The sequence below is a fragment of the Diceros bicornis genome, chromosome 40, assembly GCF_020826845.1.
Source record: "Diceros bicornis minor isolate mBicDic1 chromosome 40, mDicBic1.mat.cur, whole genome shotgun sequence".
Classification (NCBI taxonomy): Eukaryota; Metazoa; Chordata; class Mammalia; order Perissodactyla; family Rhinocerotidae; genus Diceros; species Diceros bicornis.
The window spans coordinates 19,875,533-19,902,658 of record NC_080779.1 but is presented as its reverse complement, the minus strand read 5'-3'; the positions used below and the strand labels follow the sequence as shown (position 1 = coordinate 19,902,658).

Sequence of the window (27,126 nt, the reverse complement as noted above, 5' to 3'; positions counted from 1 at the left end):
AGTCCACGCCCAGAGCTCAGGGGGGCACTGAAGTCCAGGACCTTGAGTTGTCAGGGTGGAGCTGGATCAGGGCCTCACCAGGGAAGAGGCAGGATCACAGCCTGCCTGGCCTGGCCTGGGCTGGACACCAGGAGAACCCAAAGAGGGTGGTATTCACCCAGGGCTGGCAAGGGTTGGAGCAAAGTTTGGTACCCAGCACTTTCTCAGGTCAACCACAGGGATGTTCTGGGCCTGGTTCACCTCAGGTGGCAGGTGCAGCCCTTTGAAGACCCCAAGTGTTTAGTCCAACCCAAGACAGGGTGGGCTTCTCTCCCTCACCTGTCCTTCCATCCTCATAATGCCTACTTGCCTCCCTTCCCCACCCTCCAGCTCCAGCTCTAGCCTCCACTCTGGAGCCAAGAAAGGTGCAAGGATGAGGCAAGAACAGGAAGCTAGACTGGCTTTCAGAACGGCGACAGCCGGGGGAGTCAGAGGGGGTTTCCAGTCTCTCCCTTCTCATGCTGAAGCTCTGTGGTCGAGAGAGGCCTTACCGCAGGAGACTGGTTGGTGACTATTATGAGTGTGCACAGGCCCAGGCAACCCCACAGACTCAGAGAACACTCAGAGTCTGACTCTCAGAATCTCAGAAGTCACCCAGTCCAATCTCCACCTGACTCCTCCGTTCCCATGTGACATTACAACCAGGTATGGGGATATCCTCCTTATCTGAATATTCATCATCCAAGGTACCACAGTTAGGGAGTTGTACAGGTAAGCAAAACTCATCATAATATGGAAATGCTCACTGATAGATAAACTGCCCACTTATGAAATTAGCCTTCACTCAACAGCCCTCTCCACTAACACGAATGTCCACCTCTGCCCCCTGACTGGGTCAGTGTCTTTGCTGGGAACTGGTTCCTGAGGCTCATGCACGTCCAAAGACACAGGGCAAACACAGTGGAAACCAGCTGAAAAGTGAAATTACAAATCTTGCAAGAGAACCCCCTAGGATTTCATGAAGTCTGTGAAAGTGATGCTGAAGACTCCAGGAATCACATGGAAAGCCCCCGGCAAATGAGGAACTGGAGAGTCAGTCCAGTGGGTAACTGAAGAGGAGAAAAGCAACATGACACAACTGTCACATCCAAAGAGAACTATTAGGATAACTGGCTGATGAAGCCCTAAAATACTTTTATAGAAATGACCTAGTCGGGTCTGGCCCGGTGGCGCAAGCAGTTAAGTGCGCGTGCTCCGCTGCAGTGACCCGGGGTTCGCCGGTTCGGATCCCGGGCGAGCACCAACACACCACTTGTTAAGCCATGCTGTGGCGGCGTCCCATATAAAGTAGAGGAAGATGGGCACGGATGTTAGTCCAGGGCCAGTCTTCCTCAGCAAAAAAGAGGAGGATTGGCATTGGATGTTAGCTCAGGGCTGGTGTTCCTCACAAAAAAAAAAAAAAAAAAGAAATGACCTAGTGAATTAGTGTTGTTACTAAAATAATATCTAGATGGGGAGGCACTTTGGGGGGGAAAAAAACCATTATGCAAATATAAATTGTCATAGAATTGTATACTTTAAGTGAGTGAATTGTATGGTATGTGAATTATATCTCAATAAAGCTGTTATTAAAATAAAATAATAAATAAATAAAATGAAAATGACCTTTATGACCTCACCGTGAAAGTCAGGCATGAATGAAAGACATCTCACTGGGCTAGCAAACTTATGCCAGGAAAATGAAACCTCCTGTATTGTGGTAAATATAAGATTAAATAAACTTATTTAAATAATAGTGTCATTTACCAAGAAAAGCCCCAATTAAAACCTTTTTTCATTATGTACTATGAAAGTATGGTTCTCATTTTAGGTGGATTTACTTACTTTTATTTTAGGTTGAAATAATTTTAATTTTTGGTAGAATGAACCCTCTCTTTAGATACTAAGAGACTCCTCTGATCATCAAGCCTCTGAACATCTCCAGGGACAGCATAAGGAAGATGCTTCTTTGGTTTCTGGCACTGACTGAGGTTCTGTTGCCATCACCTGATGACACTGAGATGGGAATGGGGCTAACCCTCCAGTCCATGACCTGAACCATCGCTGGTTCCTCCCGGTCTCTTCAATCTGATCCCTTTCAGCCAGAGAACAAAACCTCTTTCCCTTGTAGAGATCCCAGGGGCTGACAGTCTTCATGCAGCATCCTGGGGCAGGTAGACATCTCGGCTGGTTTCCCAGTTGGCCTATTCCTACCTCTGGTCATGGTTCTGGGGTTACTCAGTCCTGCTGTGGGCTCCAAGATCCACTCCCTTGGTCCCAATCAAACCTCCCTCTGGTGCTCCAGCTTCCCCTGAGATCTGAGCCAGCACCCTGGGCCTAGGCTCTGAGATGAATTTCTCCCAGATACCTCCTCAAATTCAAAACGGCATGTAATCCCCACATCACAAGCTCTGACCTTCCCACTCCCCAAACCTGCCAGGCATGGCTCCCTTTTTTCTGGGCACATGGTGCTGGTCAGGTTCCCTGAACAGCCCCCTCCTCCTCTCCTGGTGTCCAGCCTTGGACACGTCCTCAGGCCCTGCCTCAGCACAGTTAAATCCTGCCCCACGTCTATGACTGTCTGCTCTTTGCTTTCAAACCCTCTCATCTTTCTCAAAACCCTGCTGGTGCCCAGTCATATAATCCTGGATTAATAGATACCAGTATGTTAAACCCCAGCGTGCATTTTTCACGCTCCATCCAGACCAGCGTATTCTCAAACACATCCATAATTAGGAGCCGGAGAGCCGGTGAGTCTAACACTTACCCTTGCGCAGAAGTCAAGTGAAGGTCAGGCTGGACGGCTCCAGCCTCTGAGGTCCTCGCTGGGCCTTCACTCTTTATTTCCTTCCCTGGGTTTGGGGCCTCTCTTGCCTCCTCTTTCTCCAGGGAACTTGGCTCTGCCCCATCTGTCTCCACAAGTGACGAGCAGGAAGCATCTAGTGTCCACTTGGGAAAAGTGCTGCTCGAGTGGCGGCCCCGGAGCTGTGGGCTGCCTCCCTGGGAAGACACAGCGCTGGGCCTGGGGCTGCGGCCTCCACTCTCAGGCTCAGGGCTGCCAGGCTCTGGCGAAGAGGCTGGGCTCCCCCAGGGGCCAGGGGCCAAGGTGCAGGGAGCAGACTCCTGGGGACGCTCAGCATCTCCGTCACCTGAGGAAGAGCATGGAGCGAGGCTGGCACGGGGCGAGAGGCAGGCTGAGGGCCAAGGGGCCTGGCCGACACGGAACAGCCTGAGCTGCCGCCTCCACGGGCTCCCTCCCTGGGGCTCCTCCCCTGGAGCTGGACAGCATGTCCTGTCCCTCCTTTGGGCGGTGACCTCCCACATGCAGAGGCAGCAGGCAGAGGGCTCCCAGGACGCCAGGTCAAGGCAACCAGGGGTTCAGGACTTGATAAACCACTGAGACCCAGGCATCAAAAATGCTGGGTCTTTTGTGCATTTCTTCCTTGACTCTATGAGATAAGTATTTAAAAACCCATTTTATTGATGAAGTCACAGAGGCAGAAGCAGGATTTAACCCAAAGTCCGTCTGGCTCCAACACAATACAATGGGACCCCTTAATGACACCCATGGAACCAATAATGACCTTTGTCCCTACTCCAGATCCCGAAGTCTCCCAACCACACAGTTTCTCAGGCCCCCATACTAGGTCTCACCTCTGTCCTGGGAGATAAGAGGCACCTGGGGCCATGAGGGACAAGCTTCTGTCCGTGAACTCTCAGGGCTGGGCAGGGCCTGTTGAGAGAGGGCCAGGCATCTCCAAGAGCCCTGGAGGCACTGAGAGGTGAACGGGGAGGCCAGGCAGGGAGAGGGGAAGGGAAGAATGACTATGAGTACGTAGAGCCCTCCCTCCCTGCTGCCCTCCCACCTAGACTACAGGGCCCCGGTCTGCATTCAGAAGAGGAAGCCTGGATGGGAGAGGACCCACATCCTAGGAGTGTTGGTGTCGGGCACTGGAAATCACTGGGTTCACATCCCTCTTTTACAGATGGAGAAGGGGAGGCCCAGAGAGGAAAAGCGACTTGCCCAAGGTTGCACAGGATGTGTGGCAGGGCTAGGTTCAGATCCGACTTGTCCTATTTCCCAGGTCAACACTTTGTCCACGCTGGATGCTGCAGGTGGGGCAGGGCCAAGGCTGTCTCCCGGAGAGGACTTAGAGAGAGAGAAGAAAAGGAGAGGGGACAGGTTTGACCAAGGGAAACCGTTCCCAGGGCCTTTCCGACACCCCACGAGGCCTCGTCTTCCGGTCTTTTCTGCCCCCGTCCACCTCCCTCCACGGTCCACCCAGATGGCCCTGCCTCCTGCAGTACCAGCCCAAGGAGGGGCTGTGTTATAGGGAGGGTGACAGCCCCAGGCACTGGGCTGGGCTCTGCCATCCCAGATGGCAGCAAACTGCCAGCTCCGAGGACGAGGCTCCCGGGCTTCCCTCTGAGGACGCCAAGGGCCCTAGGGCAGGAAGGTCCCGAGAATGCACTTCCACAGGAGACAGCCACCACCGCCCCACACTGGTACCCCAGCCTGGGTGGAGGAGACCCCAACAGGACTCAGCAGCCCCTCTGAACTGGGGTCAGGTGAGAGAGCTGCTCTGGTTAACAGCTCTTCTCCATTGTTCCCTGGGATCAGAGAGATTAGCAAGTTACAGCTCTCCTCTGCCACCTTGAGATTCCTTATCTCTTAAGCAGAGGCCTCCCTGGGAAGACTGTGCTCCTTGTTGTCTCACACAACTTGTCCTAAGTTGATATCCAGGGCCTCTGCCATTGTCGTATGGGCCTGATCTACTGACACTGGCAGCGGGGGGAATGAAAGATGGTGAGCTAAAAGTAACAAAATGCTGAAATCTTTCAAGAAAGGAGAGGACGGGACTCTTAAAATAGACATCTCCCCATCAGGGCAGGTGACCCCTGCCCTGTTACAGTCAGGAATGTCTTGGAAGTGGGAGGGGTGGAGTCTGAGAATGGCCTGGAACACGCCGCAACTGCAGGAGCTGTTTGTTCTCCAAATGTGTCCAAGTGTGCCCCAGGGAGCTGGTGAGATGGCGACATCTCTGGACCTCATTGCCATCATGTTCAATTGACACCATGGCATCCATAAAATTTCCTATAATTCTGAAGGCCACACTCATCCTGCTTTTTGCTGTATTACTCCAGGATCCCAAAAGGCCCTAGCATCCAAAAACAGTGTTCTGGGCCTGGTGACCGCAGAGGAAGGCCCTTCCTTCTGTGTCCCCATGCACAGCCATAGTTGGCCCCCAGGGCTCAGCTTACCTCACTCTCCCCCTGGCCAGGAGGTGCTGCAAAAGCCCCGTCGGTGGCGTCCACTGTGGCCCAGGAGAAGTGCGGTCTGTAGATGGGCACAGGGAACGGAGGGGTGGTGGACCTGCTGGAATCAGCTGTGCCGTCCTCTAAACCCGGCTCACTTCCCAGCTCCCAGGGCACCCTGCCTCCTGGGAGGGGAGGCTCCAGGGTCTGTGGGCTCTGGGGCCCAGTCCTCACATCTGCTGGGGAGTCTGGGAACCCCCAGGAAAAGTGCTCTTCGGAAGCACTGGTGTCCGAGCAAGGGCTGTCCAGGAAGAGGGGGTTGTCGAAGAACACGCTCTCCTCCTCAGGACCCCACTCCGGGGAAGAGTCTGGGGCTCCCTTCCCCAGCCACACAGGGTTCTGGTTCTCCCCTTCAGGCCCACTGCTATCTTCCCCCAAGGCGTCCTCCACAGGGAGGCTGGGGCGGAGGCCTGAATCCCGGGGGCCCACAGGGCTGGAGGGGAAAGTGGGGAGGTCTGCAGGGGCTGGGGGGAGGCAGCATCTTAGCTCGGCCTTGAGCCCCTCTGTCTTCTCCAGCTCCTCCTCGAGGTCCAGGACGCACATCTGGGCCTGCAGGATGCCCGCCCAGAACACCACCTGGGTGGATGTGCTCTGGCTCTGCCTCGGGTCCCCCTGGGAAGAGCCGCTCCCCAGGTGCGTGGGTTCTGCGCTGGAGCCCCTGGGAGAAGCATCTCGCCTTGTGCAATCAGGAGGGTCAGAAGCACAGGTCTGTTCCCCGCAAGGTTTCAGAGGGTCAGGACGGCCGCATGTTTCCCTCAGGTGTGCTCCGGGGTGGGGCTGCAGTTTGTCTCCCAAATAGATGTTGAGAAATTCCACAGGTTCGGGGTGTTCAGAGAGTCTGTCGTCACCCATCATCCACAGAGTGCAAGGTGCGCAGGAGCCCCCAGCAGTGTCCGCCTTCACAATCCCATTGTGTGGATCAGGGGGAGTGCTGGCCAGGGCGGGCAACTGGGAATCCACATCTACCCTGGAAGTGCCCAAAGCAAGCGCAGGTTAGCAGAGGGCTGTCAGCCCCCGGAAGCACCTGTCTAGCGTGTCAGATGTGTCCTGGAGTGCTGGCCACACCCATGGCCCCGGCTAAGGGATGGTGCCCTGCCGGAGGTGAGGGGGCACCATATACGCCACCTGACCCCACAATCTCGACGGCTTGCACCAGGGCAGCACCTGCTCCAAAGACATCCCTAGGTTGGCTGATGGTGGCCAGAGCGGCTTAGCTGAAAAAGATGAACTGGACAAACCAGATCCTTCTCTTGGGAATTTGGATTGGAGAACGGAGAGACTGAGGTGGTTGGCAGCAGAAACAGAAGATGAAAATGCCTCAAAATAGTGTGAAAGCAGAGCCAAAGACGACACGTAAACCAAAGTATGTGGGAGCCAAACAGACATAGGCTGGAGTCGAGGAGAAGGGAACAGTCGTAGGAGTAGCAGGGGCCCAGGAAAGAAAGGCCACAGCCTGCCCTGTTTCCACTTCCCACGGCTCCTGTCTCTGTGGCCTGCATCCTTCACAAGGCGAGCGGCCGGTTCTCATTTACAGCCATGCAACTTGGCCCAGGTAGAAGCAGGCAGGCGGCGCCCCACTAAGCTCAGCCTGGGCTCCTGGAGAGGACAATTCAGACCACCCGGCAGACCACCTGCCTTCTGGGGAGGCGGAGGCTGGTGACGTGTGGCTGTGTCCACCTGGGGCTGCAGCACATCTCCTCAGAGCTGCCCTGTGCATCGGCCACTCTGGACCACTACAGCACTCTGGTAGGGCCTCACTGGATGCAGTGGAATCTTGCAGGGTATGTTCTAGAAGCATGATTCTCCATCCCCTGCGTGGATCCCACATTATATGGCTCTCAGGGTGGCCGTGCTTCTTCAGAACAACTGGCTTGTTTCGATCCAGTGGACACAGTGAACTTGTAACCTGACCTGTTTCCTTCTTGGTACCAGCTCTTGGGAAGTGCAGGGTTAAGTACACAGGCCCTGATGACACGCATTTCCAGGATTAAACGCACCCCTGGCTTCGTCACATCTTTTCTTATTTTCCCTTTGCCTCACTTTCCTCACTCACGTATTTCTATCTTGAAGACTGTGTGTGTGCTTACAAGCTGTACTGAAATATTTCGGGGAACAAAGGTATAAATAAACACACACACCCCCACACACACATGCTCTCAACTTGTAACCACGTGTGACATCCACATACCCACCGCTCCCCTACTTTATGGCCCACCATTAGTCACTCAACAAATGGGAGCCCTTGGAGCTGAAAAACCAAGGTCAGGTGGCACCCCACAATAAAGGTCACCTAGAAAACATGGCTTGGCACTGTGCCTTCTTTCAGGAGGGTGCCTGAGAGAGATGACACAGGACCATGACGAATTTCAGGTTCTCATTCCTCTTGAAAGCACCCTCCTAAAACCCCCTCAAAAACAGAATCCCTTCTGAGATTTTACCTCTCCTCTCTCCCTACCCCGACATCCCTCACTGTAGCGTAGCAAGAATCTGTAATTGCTGAACTATGGCCTCATGATTCTGAAGTTTTAGCACCAGTCCCCAACCGCCGCCATCCAGCCTTCAGGGCCCATCTATCCCTGAGTTCTCAGTCGGCCTCCCCAGGGGACTGTGACTTCCCTAACGATGGGCCATTTCTTATTTTTGATCTTGTACTCGCCGCTCTGAATCAAATTGATTGGAACTGGTCTTGCCTTTCACTCTTCTCCTATGGGACCCCAACTATTTTAGCTCATCACTCTAGGTCCCATGTCTCCGCCCCACACCCTGGCCCAGGTTGTGGGCTGAGGATTCATATGGCTTGCTCCCTAAGTTCTCAGCTGGCCCGAGGGACAATACCTGGCTACCTTGTTCCCCTTAAACAGCTGCCCATTTTCTACTCTCCGTCCTCTCTGGGAAAGAGACCTGCTATAGTTCTACTTCCAAGCGGGGAGGGATGAGCAAACCTCAGGACCCACTGTCTAGACTCGGGCAACCCCTTGGATCCACACCTCCCTCCCCAGGCCTGCCTGGAGAATGGCCAAGTGTGAGTAAGGAGGTGAGACACCCCACCACTGCAGCCTTCTCAAGCAACCAGCCCACAGCGTACAGGAAACACTGGGGAGACAGCTCCATTTAGGAGATAGAGGGCAGAGGGGGAAAAAAGCACATAGTTTATAGTGACCTGAACATGGGGTTCCCCCAGCTCCCTTTCCAGACCCCAAGGCAGACCTCCCTTGTCCCCCCCCTCCCTGCCGAGGCCTGGTCTATTTGTGCCCAGCTGGCTCCCCTCCCGAGACCCCTTCTCTGGTCCTCAACCCTCCACACCCCCACACATTGTGTCTGAATGTGCTGGCCTCAGGAACACGGCCCGGTGGGCATCAGAGCATTCTGCCTGATGACATCAACTCTGCTACTCTCATAAGTGACCTCATTTGATGGGAAAAGTTCAAATGCCAATAGTGGGAATGGGAATAGTGGGCAGAGGCCAGTGGAAAGGATGTTCTGCAGTTTTTATAAGACAGGAGCCCCACATGTCCCTCTCTGCACATTTGTATTTATAAATAAACAGCATACGAAATAAAGCAGCCACACAGGTAAATGTTAATGACTCTGCTAGACATAAACGAGTACCGGATGTGTCTTCCCAGAGGACACCGGGTTTTCCTCGATGGATTCAAAGGGGACAAAAAAATCAGAGAAGCTGTAGCAGCTTTCCAGAGACCAAAGAGAAGAGAGCAGGTTTCTGGGGCCTGAGGGAGGTGGGGTGGGCACTGGGAATGGAGGCGAGGAATGGAGACAGACAGACAGATGGACAGCATTTGGCGGGGGATGACGTACGCGGTTTGACTGCGCCATGACTCTGAACGAATGAAACTCAACCTGGCTACACTCCATCCCTCACTCTCTGATTTCAAAGCATTATCCCGATGTGTACCTTCTAGTGTGTTCACTCACATGGTCTAGTTTGCCTCCTTCCCAGAATGTAAGTGCCAAGAAAGCTGGTTCCTTGTGCTCCTTGCTCACCGCTGTCTCACTATGGAAATGGTGAAGGACTGAATCCCTCTAGTGACTGACTGTGTTACACCCACTCCCAACTACAAAGTTCTGGGGGGCAGAGCATTATGCCTTCATTCAAGTAGATTGGACAGTTACAGGTTAGCGTCGACTCAAGAAGTTCAGGACCACCTGTGAGACACGTGGGGTTATGGAGCCTGGTGGGAGGGGCTCCTGGTTCCAGTCAAGTGGTTCCACGTGGGGGCACACAACGTCATGGTAGGGTTGCCATATTTAATAAATAAATATATATTTGGGACATACTTATACTAAAAATGTACGTTTATCTGAAATTCAAATGTAACTGGACATTCTATATTTTATCTGGCAACCCAATCCCAGGGGGAAGGTGTAAAGAAGGTACCAAGCCCAGCAAAATGCCAGTTATCAGCTCAGTGCTCTACAGCCATGAGCTCATCTGTCTTGCCAGCCACTCCATGAATGAGACAAGTGGTAACATCTCCTTCCTACTGATATAGAAGCTAAGGCTCAGCGAGTTTCAGAAATGCGTCCAGGAAGCTCAGCTAGTCAGGGCGGGAGCTGGGGTCTGAACGCAGGTCTGCAGCTCTCTTAGGCATCACTCTCTTCCCACCCACAAATCAATTCCCTTGGACATTCAGGAATTCCCTTGTGAGGCAGAGAGTCAATCGAATTTACCTTTTTCCATTGTTCAGTGCAGTGTTTGCTCCAGAAATGTTTGTGAAAATAAGAGGAAAGACGGATGGAGGGAGGGAGGGATGAACAGAGGAAGGGATGGATGGATGGGATGGATCCTCAGAAAGCCTCCTCCTCAACAACTGACTAGAGGACTGGGGAGACTGAGGCTTGGAGAAAGAGAATTAGCATCCTTTTGACCTTATGACTTTCTCCTGAGGGCCAGTCTGCCCATAAACCAATCACATCTTCCAGGAAGCCCAGGACCCTAAGGGCAGAGCTTTCCCAGAGGTAGGCTCCTGCCAGGCCAGCAGCCAAAATGCTCACATGGGTCCCGCCTCCCAGGCAGCAGCTGGACAGAGAGGCGAGACTTGAGGAGGACTCATTCAGTCACCTTGTTTGTGCTCTCCACTTGTGGAAGGGACACTGTGTAAGTGCGTGTTTAAGAAGTTTCTCTCTCTCTCTCTTCTATTGCTCCTCCCTGAATGGAGAGGTAGCATGACCTGAGGGGTGAGGTCCCTTCTTATGGCCATCAAGGCAGCCCCCTGGTCACCTGGGTGAGGGCGGCCTGACCTAGCGAGGGTCAAGAGTGGAGGCCAGCCTCTGTTTCATGGAGGTAGGACGGCACCTCTTAGGCACAAGTGGGCTAGGAACTGGGGAGCAGAGCCCAGGTCTTATGCATCTAGAATTTTCTTAGTTTACTTTTATTCACCCCTAGTACTTAGTGAAATCTCTTTTGACATTGCCTGTCTCAGATATCCTAACAGAACAAGGAGGGAGAAGGTCTCTGCCACGTGCCTTGTAAGGTGGGTTTGGTTACCTCTAAAATAAAGTGGCCCTTCATTCTTCTAAGCACTCTGATGGCTCAGGAAGCTTAAGAACAAGTCCTGGGAGAAGTGGAACTGGCTATTCTGAATCCAAGAAAATGCTCTGAGCTCCATGCGGGGATGGGGGGAACGAGGAGGGAGCTGAGGTCGCGGGGGCGGGGGGGGGGGGGCGGGCTCGGCTCCCCGCCTTGAGCACAGCTGACTCTCTCAGGGAATTTCCACCCCAAGAGGGCTTCTTGCAAAGAACACAGCAGGGGCTAAGCCTGCGTCCAGCTGATGGGAGGTAAAGGCCACAAGAACTGCCGGCTGGGGACCAGGAGGACACAAGTTCCCCCCTCTCCACCTCGACCCCACCCTGGGCTTCGACGTGACTTTTACTTCTTGGGGCAGGAAGGCGTGCATTTGGCTCCTGGATTGTGCTTTCTGAGAGTGGGTTTGCTTTTCACCCCACCTTGGGCACACAGCCTTGTACTCTGAGCTGGGGAGGCCACAAGAGGTAGGGGAGAGCCTTCTCTGAGGAAAGAGGTGACAGCCTGGGGCTTCTGGCACCACCCGCACCCGGAGGCTCACGGACACGACTCAAATCCTAACTACAACTGAGGGGCCATTGACTCTGATCAAACACTTCACCCGGTTCTTCATCTGTAAAATAAGGAAACAAGAGGGAGTAAAGCTACTCTACGGGTTTGTTATAAAATGGGAATGGGTCTGAGCACTAATGCGGGGCCTCGCCCCTGTTAGGTGCTCAGTAATACCATGTCCTGCCCAGTTTAACTTTGCTCTTTGCAGGTCCATTTAGAGAAGCCAAAAGAAACAGAAACAAAAATGCTCTCTGACGCAACAGGCTCAGCCCAGCGGGGACCCTCAGCTCTCAGCCTCCAGGAGGAGTCAGCCCCGAATCTCCCCTCTGGAACGTGTGTCTCTCTTCCTCTCTCTCCCTTTAAGCTTCCAGACTCAGCAAACTTTCCTTCCTCTTGCCCTGGAAATTTTTTCCTTCCTATGGAAAAAGCAAAGGCTCCTGGCCTGTCCAGGGATTAAGGAGATGACCTGTCCTGTCCCTGCACAGCCCTGGGCAGGAACGGGATTAGGGATGTCATCCCTGAGGGCAGGAGCCAAGGATGGAGTTCCCCTGCCTGGAGCTGCAAACAGACAGCCCTGCCTGAACCTGGGGCTGGAGCACCGTGAGAGACATGACTAGGGGTGGCCCCACATCCTGCCCACACGGAAGGAGCCTTCATGCAAATGCGCACAGAGAGAGAAAGACAGACAGAGAGAGAGAGAGAGAGAGAGAGAGAGAGAGAGAGAGAGAGAGATGCCAGTGCTGCTGAGGACCTGGTGGTAGGCTCAGCTGGGACTCAGGCAGGGAGAGAGAATGGAGAGGGCAGAGGGGATGGGGGGCAGAGAGGATGGGGGCAGGGAGGATGGAGGCAGAGAGGATGGGGGGCAGGGAGGATGGGGGCAGAGAGGATGGGGGGCAGGGAGGATGGAGGCAGAGAGGATGGGAATAGGGAGGATGGGGAGCAGAGAGGATGGGGGAAGGGAGGTTGGGGGGCAGAGAGAAGGGGGGTGCAGAAAGGATGGGAGACAGAGAGGATGGGGGATGGGGAGGATGAGGGGCAGAGAGGATGGGGGGCAGGGAGGATGGGAGGCAGGGAGGATGGGAGCAGAGAGGATGGGGAGCAGAAAGGATGGGGGGAAGGGAGGTTGGGGGACAGAGAGAATCGGGGTGCAGAAAGGATGGGAGACAGGGAGAATGGAGGCAGAGAGGATAGAGGGCAGGGAGGATGGAGGGCAGGGAGGATGGAGGGCAGAAAGGATGGGGGATGGGGAGGATGAGGGGCAGAGAAGATGGGGGTAGGGAGGATGGGGGCGAGAGAGGATGGGGGTAGCGAGGATGGAGGGCAGAGAAGATGGGCGGTAGGAGGACGGGAGGCAGAGAGGATGGGGGCAGAGTGACAGCGGGTCTCCAGAGCAGCTGCTGCCTGGGAAGGCAAGGACCACTTGGAGGGCTCGGGGCCAGGCTGCGCCTCCCTCACCCTGTCTTGGATCTCCCCCTCCTTCCACAAAGAGCTCAGCAGCCCAGGTTCTAATCCCAGTGCCGGGTGGCTCCTCATCTGTAGAGGGAGGGAGCTCTGTGATGCTGGGAGACAGGCCCACTTGGGGCCCATTTCTTCAAACCTAGCAAAGGCCCAACAGTCCCGAGGGGCATTTATTAGCAGCTGATGACAGGGCACCCTTCCCAGCCTTTCGGCAGAGGAGTGACTCCAACTGCAGGATCTCAGGCCCTAGAACAAGGGGGCAGTGACTGAGGGGCTTCCCTGCACGAGGCTCCCTTTACCACGAGGATAACACCAACAACCAGAAGGCCTCGTAGTGTCCCAAACAGGGACAGTTTTGAGAGTGTAAAGGTTCCTCTTGGACATCAGGTCAACAGGCCTAAACCAGGGCTGCCCTGGCAAACCAGCAAGTCGGTCCCCTACCTCTGTCCCAGCCTCCCTGGGTGGGGCCTGAGGGTGGCACTGGGAGCCCCCTAATGGCCGAGTCTGAGCTCCTGCAGTGACCGCACCCAAAGCTGCCCCCGCCCCAAAGCCTGAGCCTGCAGGCCTCCCTCCCTCAAATGTCTAGGGTCAGTGAGGGCTCTGGCCACAAAAGCCCCCACTGGGTACCCAGCCACAGCAGTCACCAGGGACCAGGCCCACAAGAGGTTTAGGAAGGGGCTTCCTTGGCCCGTTCACCCTTCACTACTGCAGACCTCCAGGGCTTGGGGAGGCCAGGGTAAGTGGAGGCCAGCACAGGAATCAGAGCAAGGGCCAGATAGGGAGGGGTAGGTTGAGGAAGGAGGAGGACGAGAGAAGAAAGGGGAAGGTGGGGGTGCGGCCAAGGCCAGGCCCACAGCAGGTGCACACGCAGTAGGCCCACAGAGCCCTCCTTCCTGCCCACCTGCCCCGGCCTCTGCCACAAGGGCCCACGGGTGACTCTCCATGTCCCCCGCTCTCCCCAGCTCCCTCCCAGCCCCCACCCCAAGCAGGCCCAACTCACTCACCTCCAAAGGACCCAGGAAGGGATGAACGGGTCTGGGCTCCCAGGAGCAGTTCCTGCTGCACGGACCGCCCACCCCGTGAATGATGAATGTGGCGGCGGGAGCTTCCGACTTCCGCTCCCCTCACCCCCACATGCTCACCCCTCCCACTCCGCTCCCCGTGGCCTCCCCTGGGCTCCCTAGCTGCTCTGCACCTCACACTTCCTGCCCACAAGACAAGAGCCTCCGCTCCCAGGCCCAGCCACGGGCCCCCTTTCCCATCCCCCTGCTCCCCGGCGGCCCCTGCCCTCCCCACGGCCCAGAGAGAATCTGCCAGGCTTTCTCCCCCAGTCGAGGGTCTGAGAAAGAGAAAGGGGAACGTGCTGGGCCCCGGACTGTGAACAGGCCCCACCCCTTCCTCCCCATGGTTCCCTCAGCAGGTTCTCATCTCTGCCCCAGTTCTCAGTTCCTTGCAGGGCACCCACTGGGACACAGGAGGGCCCCAGGTCGGGCGACTTTTGTTTTCAACAAATGACATTTCGATTTTTGTGTGGCTATGTGGTGTGGGGAATAACGGCACCTGATACAATCGTCTTGCAGTTATGAAGTGTCCCCCAGTACTATATTTTACTATACCCATTATACAGAGCCGGAGGCAGGCGCAGAGAGGTGAAGCCGCCGCCCGGGGTTGCACAGCTGGGAAGTCAAAAAGCTGGGGTCAGTGTCTGACCACATGAACTGACCATCATTCCCAATGGCTGAATTCCCAACGTCCGTCCGAGGAACACAGGTCACAGGCGTCCACGAGTGTGAGACGGAGGCCGGTGGGGGCCACACTCACTGTACGGTTCTCTTCTTCCTCTACACAATCTACCACTCCAGCCTCAACCACCGCCAACTTCCCTGCTGAGGGTCTGAAGACCCCCACCCCACCCCAAGCTCTCATCTTCATAAATCCAACTCTCCAGGAGACTCCTCCAGGTGCAAGTCGCATAAGCACAGTGCCTTTAGACCCAGGCCACCTGCGGGCCCGGCTCCTCCGGCCGCACTCCTCCACGGGACATGCCCACCAGGCCTTTCTCCACCACACTCTGGCCTCCCAGGAGCCTGGACTTCTCCACTTCCCAGCCCCACCTGGCCTCCTGCTCCCATGCGGGCATTGCATTGCTGCTCTGTGCAGCCCTAGACCTGGTGGGGGCGGGGGTAGAGGGGTGGAAAGGGCTTGGACCTGTGGGCAGGATGTACCCATCCGCATGCATGTGTGGCACGAACGAAGCCAGGGTGGGGAAGCGAAAGAGAAGGGAGGTCATGGCAGGGGCCGAGGGCTGGGGATGGCTCTGCAGCCCAGCCACACTCAGCAGAGGCTGCGAGTCCTAATTCATTACTGAGATGGGAGGCAGGAGAGTAGGACGCACTTCACATGACAGTCTGTCAGCTGCAGTTACAACCTTTACATATTCGGGCGTACCAGGCAGGCCCTCTACTTCACTTTCTAGGGCGGGCTAATGTCAGGGTCAGGCTTCTCTCAAGAGCACCTCAAACCCAATGCAATGCAAAACCGATTCACTACCTCCCCCAAGCTGCCCCTCCTGCTGTATTTGGGATTTTACAGCACACTGCCCAGCTGCGTAAGCCCGAAACCTACCGTCACCTAGGCCTAAATGCAAACCCTCCCCTCAGGCCTCCAGCCTCACTGGGTATCTCTGGGATGCGGCCATGGTTCAGCCAGCACCTACTCCAGGAGGTCTCTATGCTAGAATCTGCTCATCCATCAGGAATAAAACACAAGACCCCTGTCCTCAGGGAGCTTCCAACCTAGTGACAGAGACAGAAAATAACAAGAGAACTAATCAATCAACAGCTGATGATAAATTGTGGCGAACGCTGGGGAGGGAAGGAGCAGGGAGAAAGGAGAGCAAGCAGCAGGGGGGAGCTGTGGGGTGGGAGGTCAGGAAGGCTCTGTGGAGGGGCGTTATATCCCAGTACAGAGGAGGCAGCATGCGAAGAGCACTTTAGGTAGAGGGAACCACATGTCTAATTCCTTTCCTGATGGCAGAAAGGTCTCCACGAGTTCAGGGAACAGAAAGCAAGCTAGTGTGGCTGAAGCAGCTGGCCTGGGGGCCTCAGGGAGGGTAAGAGAAGATAGGGCTGAGGCACACGGCCAGATCCCGTGGGGTCCCATGTTAAGTGGGCAAATGGCAGGTCAGGGAGTACGTACGCATGTGTTTGTAGATCATCTGTCTGCTGTATGGAGAACTGTCAAGGGCTCTGTGAGAGCAGGGAGACCAGTCAGGGGGCTCTGTGGCAGTCCAGGTGAGGTGGGACCGTGGCTTGACAGGGAGTGGAAATGGCAGAGAAGGGGAGACAGAGGATGTGGGATATATCTTGGGGATGACTGGTAGGATCTGCCGGTTAAGTAGATGCGAGGTGTAAAGATGAGAGAGAAGTCAGAGGCAACTTCTAGATTTCTGGCTTGAGCGACTGGATGGGTGGTAATGGCCTTTGCTGAAATGGGAAAGAACTGGGGCTTATGGGGGAAAATCAAGAGTCTGATTTTCAAATATTAGGTCTGAGAGATCTGTGAGATACGCAAGCGGGAAACTGAGAAATGTGCCTAGAGTTGACAGGAAGGGCTGGGCTGGAGAAATGACCGTGCGTGTGACCAGCAGAAAGGTGGTCTCTCAGACCCAGGAGAAGTCTGCAGAGGAGAGTGAGAAGAGCTCTCAAGGAGGTGAGGGAAACATGAAGAGAACATGTCGTCACAGAGACAAGAGAGGAGATAACTTTAGAGGGAGGAAGTGGTTGGCTACATTGAAGGCTACGAGAAAGTCTAAGAAGGAGCAAGTGACCACTGAATGTGGCCACACAGAGGTGAAGGACAGGCGGGGGGCAGGGGCGCGATGGGGGCAGAAGCCAGGAGACTCTGAGGTGAAGGCTGACTAGGAGGTGAGGTGAGGACCCGGGGTTGGCCTCCCTCCTCCCCTCCTCGACTCTGGGTCTGCCCCGTCCGGCCCAGCCTCTACACCACCCCAGGGATGCTGGGCATGCTCGGCTCCCCAGGGCTGGAATGGCGCTGGTCAGGCGAGGCACAGTGATGTGCCTCCACCACGGGTCTATGAGTCTACGTCCTCCCCCGACTGTGAATTCTCAAGGGCAAGGACTGGTCCACTCACCTTTATAGCTACCCAGGTTGTGTAGCAGAGTGCCTGGCTCATACCTGCTCCACAACCATTTGATGAGTGAGTGATAGGAGAGCTTGTCTTCTCTTCCTTGATCACTTCAAGACAACACACGGGAAACGGGGACATGCCTCTCCCCTTTCCTCCCAGGCAACAGGTCTTGTGTGTGTGTGTCTGTGTGTGTGTGTGTGTTTGTGGTGTGTGTTTGGAGGCTACGGGGCGTAGTTAGGGTGGCTGCTGCTTACACCAAACTTCAAGAAGAGACGCCCAGACCCCTGTAGTCACCAGCTCTGTTCCATCTCCTGCAACTTTCCTCTCCTTCCCAACACTGCCAGGAGCAAAACTCTGGATGGGGGATCCCTGGGTACAGGGGAAGAGGCTCCAGCTGGTGACGGTGTGTGGCTCTGATGAGGGCAGGGGGAGGGGACACTGGCTCCTGCCCCCAGAGCCCCTCCCAGCGGTGAGCTTTGATCTGCACCAACCCCCGACTCCTGGGGTACCCTGCCCAGCCCACCGTCCCCCTCCCCAGGGCCCAGAGGACATACAGCCTCCTGACCTGACCACAGTCTCCAGGCAGGCAGCCCTGCCAGGCAGCCCTTCCTGCCTCCCCTGAGGTGAGTGACTTCCTGTTTGCCCGCAGAGGAAGCTTCTCAGCACAGGTTGGGAGGCGGCTTCTCATGAACTGAGCACAGAAGGGGAGTGGAGCCCACCTGACTTATAACTACCCTTTACCTCATCCAAAGGGCCTTTGTGCTGACATTCACCAGGCCCTTTACAAGCGTATCTCCAATCCCTACGAGTCTGGGGTGGCAGGTGTTATTATCCCCACTCTACAGAATGGATGAGGAGACTGAGGGTCAGAGTAGTTACTCAGGTTCACACAGGCAGTAAAGGTAAACCTGGATTTGAACCCAAGACTGCTGAACCCCAGCAAACACACTTTCTGCTAGACCCTATTACCCTGCATACCGCAGCTAGGAAGGAGCAGGTGTTCTTTCCAAGCAAACAGTGCCACTGACAGTGTGAGCCTGAACTCACCTCTCCCAACTCGAAGCTCATAAAAACTCTTGAGCGGATGGAGCTCACTACCACCCTTCCAGGGGCACCAGCTAGTGGGCAGGGGGAGCGCAGAGGCCAGAAGCACCTCAACGGGTTCCTGTGAACCAGAATTTGTCTCTGCATAAGTTTTGTCCTTCAGGGAGGCCTGGGAGTAAGGCAGCCACAGGCTCCTTCCCAGAAAAGGCCCCGTTCCCTCCCAGCTCACAGACCTCAACAAGCCTGGGCCCTCAGGGAGAACAGACAGGACACCTGCCTCCCTAAACATTGCTCTGCCAGGCTGGATGTTTACTGTCCCGCTGGCCAATTTGACTGCAGGCTCCCTGGGGTTGGGAGCAGAGAGCTGGGAGGTAGGGCTGGGGCGAGGGCTTCCGTGCCTGAGCCCATGGCAGGGGCCAACGGCGCCCTCTCTGCAACGTCTGTGGTCTTAGAATGGGAGGGAAACATCTCCCAGAGGCAGAGCAACGCGGAAAGGGAGCACAGTCCAGCAGTAACACCACCACCAACCTCCCAACACAAACACGGGCACCAGCGCTGCCCGTAGTTTCCTGGAGAAGGGCAGGAAGTGATTACGAAAGTGAATGACAAGCTTCTCTCTCCTGGACTTGGTTGCCCAATCCCGTGGTAGGCACAGTGACCTGGGGAGGCCGTCCCTACCTTGCCCGTGGATAGATGACCAGGCCACCAAACTCTTCCTGGGAACCAAACTCTGGCCCCAGTTCTCTCCCAAGGCTCCCTTCTCAGCTCCCTCCCAACCCGGTGTGTTTTTAGATTTGCACTTTCCCTATAGCCGCTTGTCCTAGGTCCGTCCTGCTCAGGTAGGCAGTGACTAGGGCTCTACAGTTATTCACCTCCGTCGTGAGCACCCTGGGCACCCAGAAGATGCTCACAAACATCTGCTGAAACTCATGTGCATGCAGTTAACGGCAAAAATGGTCACAAGCTCAACACCCAGTGGGGAAATGCATACACAGATTACGGGATAGCCACACAGCCATACGGTGAACCTCCACAACCTTTAACTGTCTTGTTTTTGAAGAGTATTTAATGAAGTGGAAAGATGCTCGCAGCATATTAAGTAAGGAAGTTGATTATATACTCAGTATGATCTCAATTTTTTAAAAACTTGTATTTAGGCAATAAAATACCAAAACATTGGTTGACAGTGGTTATCTGTCCATGATAACAGACACATGATTTTAAGTTCTTGGTGCTTTTTTGGTATGTATGTAATTTTTAAAAATAAATATGTATTATGGTTATCATCAGCAAAAATAATAAAGGTATTAGAAAAGTAAATTTGTTTAATTAAATAATGATCGAATTTCTCCGTTCACTTGAAAGCCTGGGAGGTTCTTTGCCAACCCCCGTCCCCCATTGTGGGTGGAGTCTGAGAACCAGCATGGCATGGGAGAGGGCCTGAGGGGGGCTGCATGGGTATTTACTGTTTTTGACCCTTCACCGTCACCACCTCTCGAGTAGCTTCCAGTGTGACCTCTCCAATGTACGTGTGGGGACCCACTCGGAACTCCAGAGCTGGTGTGAAGATTATTTAAGGGTGAAGACATTTGAGATTCAACAGATGCCAAGAGAAGTCTTCTCAGAGCTTCTCTTATCTGACTAAAAGCAACAACTTCTGGGAAATAAGGCTGCCATAAATTCCTTCTTGGGGCAGATTTACTCCCAGAAGGGAGAACTCAATAAAATCTACCCCAAATCCCTTCTCAAGGAGAGATTTATGGCCCTGAGGGAGACTCAAAGACGACGCATACCAGTATAGGCAAACATTATCACAAATGTTCTCATCTCATTTTTCTCCTAAAAACCCATTTGTCTTTCCTGAAGAAACCTATTTATTTTTCCCACGGAAGCCTTTTTCTCTCCCCTCCCTTTCTCCTACTAAGTTAGATATATAAGCCTTTAACTTTAACCATTTAACAAGCCATGTAGTTCTTTGATTGGCTCCTGCATGCCTGCCAATAAACCTTTTTCTACTGTTAATCTGTCTTTTGTCTGTTTAATTAGCAGGTCCCAGTCACTAAATCTAAGAGGGTAGAGGAAAAGTTCTTTTCCTTCTCCTACATAATAAAGACTACCTCCTCCACGAATTCACGAATCTAAGGCTGTGTTTGCCTAAGTAGGTACGTGGTATACATACTGAACAATTTTAATAGTTAAGCATTTATTTGAATATGCATTAAAAAAATATAACTGATGCAGCAAACCACTGATTTCATAGATGTTATTGCTCAGGATCACTCTAAATAATGCCTAACTTTATGTTGTTTTTCCAAATTACTTGTCTTCAAGGAAAAATATTAAATAAAATAGTACAGGCAGAAAACTCAGGTCAAAAATCATGACAAGATATGTAAATGAATAGACCCTGTACAGCTGAATCTGACCTTTCTAGCATTTACTCCTTTGGACAAAGGACTGGGAGTCTTCCCCGTAAGGCTAATTAGCCTCGATTGGCCAATAACTGCTGAATAGGAGTTCAGGCTTACAAGTAGCAGGAAAGCAAGGCTCTGGTGTTACAGAGAACAGGTAGGCTCTGATGAAACGAAGGAGGAAGACAAAGCTCAGAGCAGGGCATTTCCTGGGGTCACCCAAAGGGTCAGTATTCCCCTGGGGGTGCCCACGCTCATCCCTGTCCATAGCAACAAAGCCCCGGCTTCCTAGTGCCCCCTCCGTGCCAGTAGAAGCCGACCACGCTCTATCAACAGTCGCCCGCAGGGACAAAGGGGGCAGCCCAGCTTGGCAGCTCCCAGCAGGAACAGCACTGGGGCCTCCGAGCTCATCCCCGGGAAGAGAGCCTACACACCTGTGCTTCCTGAGGCCCCTTCCCTCCAGTCTGCCTCAGCACTTCTGTGCATGTTCCCAGGCAGCACAGAGAGATGCCAGCAAGGCAGGGACCCCTCCTTCTACGTCCTTGTTTATAACGGGCCCCACCCCAGCTGCCCAGGTTCCCCTCCCAGAGGATGCTTTCCTGAGGTTGTCTCCCCAGGAAAGGGCAGAGTTCAAAAGTGCACCCACGCCTCCCTGGCTGGTTCGGCCTGTCCATCCACTTCTCCCTGCACACCTGCCCCAGGCTCTCTTCCACCCGAGCCTCTCCTGCCCTTCACTGTCTCCCAGGGCGGCCTCACCCACCTCCACATGTTCATCTCTCACCTGCTCACTGAAGGGTCACAAACCCCTCTCCAGCCCAGAGTCCTAACCGCCAACGGAATCCTCCAGCTGTATGTGAGCAGGACTTCAGATTTGGTAGCACGCCTATGTGCCCATGAGCATGCCTCCCTGTCCCTGTGCCCCAGGCCTGCCCCTCCTGGGTGCTGTCTATGGCATCACCTCCGCCCCTTTCCCAAGTTAGCAGGCTTGACACCAGCCTGGACCCCCACACGCCTCCAGCGCCCATCCTGCGGGTTCTCCTGCCCAGGCAGGCCCCACTGCTCTACCCTCACACAGAGCCCGCTCCTCTCTTGTCTGGAGAACTGCAGGAACCTCCTGCCTCTCAGGTTCACGTCTACAGTCCACCTAATTCTCCTCCTCCCTTGGAAATCTTTCCTGACCCACCCACACCTCACTGCCTCTCCCTTCTTGCCTTTAGGGAAAGCCCAACACTGGCATTTGAGACCCCCAGCCTCCCCTGGGCCCACACACCCACACCCCAAGCTGCAGCTTCCCTGAATGTTCCTGGTACTTTCACACATTGGCGTGTCCTCATGCTGCGCTCTTGGTCAGCTCTGTTCCCTCCCCCATTCTCCTTTCCATCTAACAAATGATCTTTCTAGATCAATCGGCAAGAATCAACTGTTACGACAATCTCATAATTCTAACCACAGAATGCAGTGCAGCAATCAGAAGCAACAAACCAAGAGTTCACGTGGCAGTCAGACAGATCTTTTTAAAATCAGCATCAGGTTTAAAAAGTAAGACGCATGGGGCCGGCCCAGTGGCGCAGTGGTTAAGTGTGCACGCTCCGCTTCGGGGGCCTGGGGTTCGCAGGTTCGGATCCTGGGCGCGCACCGATGCACCGCTTGTCAAGCCATGCTGTGGCGGCGTCCCATATAAAGTAGAGGAAGATGGGCACAGATGTTAGCTCAGGGCCAATCTTCCTCAGCAAAAAAGAGGAGGATTGGCGTGGATGTTAGCTCAGCGCTGATCTTTCTCACCAAAAAAAAAAAAAAAGTAAGAATAAGATCATGATTTGCAACACAGCACAATTTATGTAAGTTTAAAATACATGTATGTATAAATCAACATCATATATTTCTCTAAAATATGTCCAGATCCCAGGATAAACATATAAATATATCAGAGTGGCTGCTGCTCTCGAGGGGAGGAAGATGGAGAGGGGCAGTCAGTGGGACTAGAGATGAGGGATAAAGAGGAAATAACAATAAGACCCCTTATGATTCAATAACCAAAAAAAAAACAAAAACAAAATCCAATTTAAACCATAGGCCTAGGACATGAACAGTCCACAGAAAGAGAAAGACAAATAGCTTAAGACATATGTCAGACTCACAACGCCACTCACTATAATAAGCTACAACGTGATGCCATTTTTTTATCTGTCAAATTAGCGAGAACAAAAAGTTGAAAACACACCAAGTTGGCAGAGTCGAGGGGAAACAGCAGTCTCAGAAGTACTAAGTCATACCTACTAAGTACTAAGTGTCTTCAGAAAGCAGGCTGGCAGCATCAATCAAACTCGGAAATACACATAACTTTTAAACCAGTAACTCCACATTTATGAATCTCTCCTGCTGAAACAGTCCCAGAAGGGAGCGAATAGGTAGGTACAAGCATGCTTAATGCATTCTTGTCTGTCACAGCAAACAAACTTTAAAAATGGGGAAAACCTAGAAGCCCACGGAGGATTGCTAGATAAATATGGTACATCCATTCACGGGGATAGTACACATTTATTTAAAAAGGGTGAAGGACATCTCTATGTCCTGAATCAGAATGATAAATATATTAAGTTAAAAAAAAAAAGTGGGGGAGGGGGGCTGGCCCCGTGGCCTAGTGATTAAAGTTCCGAGCGCTGCACTTCAGTGGCCTGGGTTCACAGGTTCGGATCCCAGGCATGGGCCTGCACCACTTGTCAGCCATGCTGTAGTGGTGACCCACATTCAAAATAGAGGAAGATCGGCACAGATGTTAGCTCAGGGTGAATCTTCCTCAGCAAAAAAAAAAAAGGAGGTAGAGACCTGAGTATTATTACCATTTGTGCAAAAAAAGAGAAAAGGGAAGGCACACATACTCATATGCTTGTTTACAAACAGAACATATCTCTCTGGAAGTATTCTCAAGAAATTGCCTCTGAAGAGAAGAATTGGGGATCAGAGGACAGGAGAGGGAGGGAGATTTTTCCCCTAGATTTTTTACTTAAGGGCTGTTTGAATTAACATTTGTAAAAATATTTTTAACAGTGCAAGTATTACCTTTAAAAATATTTTTTAAAGAATTTTTAACCCATGCAAATATTATCTTAACAAGAGGGAAAGAAGTGAAACACTCTCTCTCATCACCCCCCACCCCCGCTGTCAGGCACTATGGAGCCCCTCTCCACTGCTGACCACGTCCCTGCCGTCCCTGCCGGAAAAACCTCTCTCCCCCCGACTCCCTCCCCCTCCCCCTCTCAGAGCACTTGTGTCTAAACTGCACCACTTGGCTGTAAATCCTGACTTCTTCACTTACGGGCTACATAAAAGTGGGCAACGTCTCACTCTCTCTGGACCTCAGTTTTCTCATCCGTGAAACAGGATAGTATATACTCACAGACATGCTGTGAGGATTATTTGTGTTTGCACAGAACGTGCTCAAAGGAGAGCCTGGGATACAATACACGCTCAATACACGTCAATTACCATATACTCTCCTGTTTTTCTTTTAAACCTACGAATGAGATCACCTAATTAGTTTCAGAGTGAAAGATTACTGGAATTTTTCCAGAAGGCACTTCAAATGCCAGTTTTTCTCCCCATCTCCAGTTTCCAGAGTCTTCGCTGATTTGAAAAACTCAGGGTCTGCCTCCCACTTTAGCTCTCTTGTGCGGGCCCCTGATGTCTTGACGGATGCTGGGCGTGAGTAAGAAAAGTAAAGTGGTGCCTCTCCCGCGAGACAGGCACTCTCCATCTCTGGTGATCACCCGTTCCCCCACTCAGTGGAAACCACCAGGCCTGACCCGGAGTTTGCTTGGGAGCATGTAAATCTTCCTGCCACAGCAGCTGGGAGCATCATCTGCTTTCCTGGATGCCTCTGGTCATCAGGCTGAGCCCTGCCCCTGCATCCTCTAAAGACAGCCTCGGAGATCCCTGCTTGCCTCCCAGAGCCACTCTGGCCTCCTTCCTCTTCTCCCAGCTCGCGTTGACGTTGAGCATGTGCCTCGTTCATGCCTGGGGGCCTTTGCACTTGCTGTTCCCTCTGCCTGGAATGTTTTCCCCCAGATAGTCACAGGACTGTGTCTTATCTAGGCAGGTCCTGTCCTGACCACTCTCCTGAACACAGCAGCTCCCATCACCTGCTAACCCCTTAAGCTGCTTCGCTTTTCGTCATAGCATTTATCTGCCGTGACGTTAAAACTGCTGTTATTGTTGTTTGTTGCCTGTCTCTCCCCACCAGAAAATAAGCTCTGTGAGGGGAACGACTGTCTTGTTCACTGACGTATCCGTGACACCTGGAAGAGTGCCTAGAACATATGGGCCTTTGACAAGTATTTGTTGAATGAATAAACAAATGAGCAAGCCACCCAACAGAGCACGTTTTCTGGGGAAGCTTAAATCTCTGCCTTAGATTTAAGCTTCCGAACAAGAAATACACTCTGAGGAATTAGGATTCCAGAGAGGGGCTGCTCACCCCATGGTCACGGCATCGCGGTAATAGAGAACACCCCATCCTGCGCCCCCAGAGTTTTAGGACCAGAAAATGGTACCACTTTCCCACCTCATTTAGAAAGACACTTGCTACCTTTTCTAGCTCAGGGCCAACTTCTCTTATTTACTTCACTGTCATGCCCATCATCACCCTGTTCTGTTTTTTTTTTTTTACAGCACTTATCACTCTCCGAAATAAGGTGATCCATCTGCTTACTTGCTTATTTTGTCTCTCCTACAACTCATGTAAACGAGAGCAGTTGTATTCTCAGAGCCTACGTGCCTGATTAGTAGTTAGCACTAGGTAAATGTGTTGAATGAATGAATGAATGAATGACTTTTCTTCATACTCCCCACATAGACAAAAGGCCTCGTCTGGAAGGAAAGAATCACTCAGCACCAACCGCTGTCTAAACTTGACCTCAGTGTGTTTCTCATGTAAAGGGGCTCATTGGCATCCAGTTAGTTGCTAATTACATTCAATCAGCTCTGTGCCAGGGAGGGACTACTGGTACCTAAGGGCTAAAAGAACCCAATGAGGTTCAAGGGCAGATGGACTTCCCAGTTGCCCAGGCCTTCACTTTGCTACTGGCCTCCTGACCTAGACACGCAGGCCATGGACACAGGGGTCTGGGTGAGTGCATTGACCAGAGCAGCAAAATGCATCTTGCAGCCTAGAAAAAACCAACAAAGAACTCAAATCCCCAGCTCCATCGTCCTACTGAAAGAACAGGGTAGACTCAATTCTAGGGCCAGAAAGGAATCCTAGAGGGGACGTGAGGTTGTCAGCTGAGCAGACAGTTTACCTTCCCAGGAATCTCTGATGCTTTCTGGCCCGATACACCCAGACGGGCCAAGGAGAGGGGCCGGCATCCAAGGGGGTGGGGAAGAGCTGGGTTCTCCCCCCCCAGCGCACTCCGGGAGCAGCCTGCCAGGCTGCCGGCTCCCATCAAGCAGGGGCCCGCAGGGAGGGGGGCCCGGCGTGGTCCCGGGCGTCAGGGGCCCGGGCGCAGGGCAATGAGGGATCAGGAGTAAAGCCCTCCGTGCCGCCCAGTTCTAATACTGGACGGCCTTAAGCGCTCCCCCTGCTCTCCAGCGGCGCTTGGAGCCCAGATCCACCAGCCCAGCTGAAAGAGCCTGCGGAGCCAGCTTCCCCCAGGCCGGGCAGACTCTCCCAGCGGGGCACAGCCCAGCGTCCCCTTGTGTCCCAGTTCCCGCCACCCGATTAGCCTGGATTCTGAGGGACCTCCACCGGCTCTCGACCCTCCTGCAGCCTCTCCCCTGCTCACGCCCCCGCGCCCTCAGCGTCCAGCCCCCGCAGCCCCGCGCACATGCCCAGCGGCTCGGCGCCCCCCGTGCACGGCACACGGTCACTGTCGAGGGCGGCGGGGGCGCCCCCAGCCGGCCCTTCCCACGTGCCCTTACCCATTTCCCGCCGGGCTCCTGCTCCGGCCTCCCGCCGGCCCGGGCGCCCCATGGCCCGGCGCCCAGGCGCGCGCGGGGGCGGCGGGGGCGGCGCGGCGGCTGCGCGGGGGGCTGGGCCGGTCCAGCTCGGGCGCTCGCGGGCCGGACCGGGCTTCCGGGAGGGAGGGCGGCGGCGGCCGCGGGCCGAGCGGCGCGGGGCGGGGCGGGGCGGCGGGCGAGGCCGCCCGACTGGTCTGACGGCGGCGGCGCGGGGCCGGGCCCCGGGCAGGGCGCGCCGAGCCCTGTGGTTTATTTCTGCAGCGCAGCAACCGGAAACTGAGGCCAGACCCAGAGACGTGCACGCCTCGAGCACAGTAGTAATTTGGGAGTCCCTACAAACCCATTATTTACTGTTTATTTCATGAGCACAAGAAAAAGTTGCACTGAGTTCAGAATTTCAGCTATCTGCGAGTATTGACTTAGGGTGAGCTGTCGCTAGCTGGCTTGGAAATTCGTGGCGTGGTGGCAAATAGTTGTGTTTTGAAACTTGAACATATTTTAGCAAACATATCCCAGACATAGGTTGACATTGGCAAAAACACTCTTATTTTTCGATATCCCACTGGGTGGAACTATCTGGTTTCTGTTTCTGTAACCATGTAAGGCACCCTATGTGAAAATCTGAATTAAATGATTCCAGATTTCTAACATATCCACTGATAGTTCAGCTTCCTTAGAGA

General features: G+C 53.8%; 1 protein-coding gene across 7 annotated transcripts in view; it reads right to left on the bottom strand.

Moving 5' to 3' along the window:
• PSD4 (pleckstrin and Sec7 domain containing 4) overlaps positions 1–26,497 on the bottom strand; it is a 35,932-nt gene extending 9,435 nt beyond the window's left edge. For 2 of the 7 annotated variants that reach the window (XR_009217268.1, XM_058534633.1), the window contains exons 1-5: positions 13,891–14,238; positions 5,281–6,301; positions 4,043–4,168; positions 3,673–3,793; positions 2,786–3,167 (exon numbers count right to left, since the gene is read on the bottom strand). Coding sequence is in view for 6 of the 7 variants with exons in the window: in XM_058534633.1 (XP_058390616.1) it covers positions 2,786–3,167; positions 3,673–3,793; positions 4,043–4,168; positions 5,281–6,189 (1,538 nt within the window). In the remaining variant the exon portion in view is untranslated. Of the gene's footprint in view, positions 1–2,785; positions 3,168–3,672; positions 3,794–4,042; positions 4,169–5,280; positions 6,302–13,890; positions 14,239–26,407 lie in introns of those variants that run through there. The other 5 variants (XM_058534628.1, XM_058534631.1, XM_058534629.1 and 2 more) reach the window with 4 other exon arrangements.
• Between the last annotated feature and the right edge of the window lie 629 nt (positions 26,498–27,126).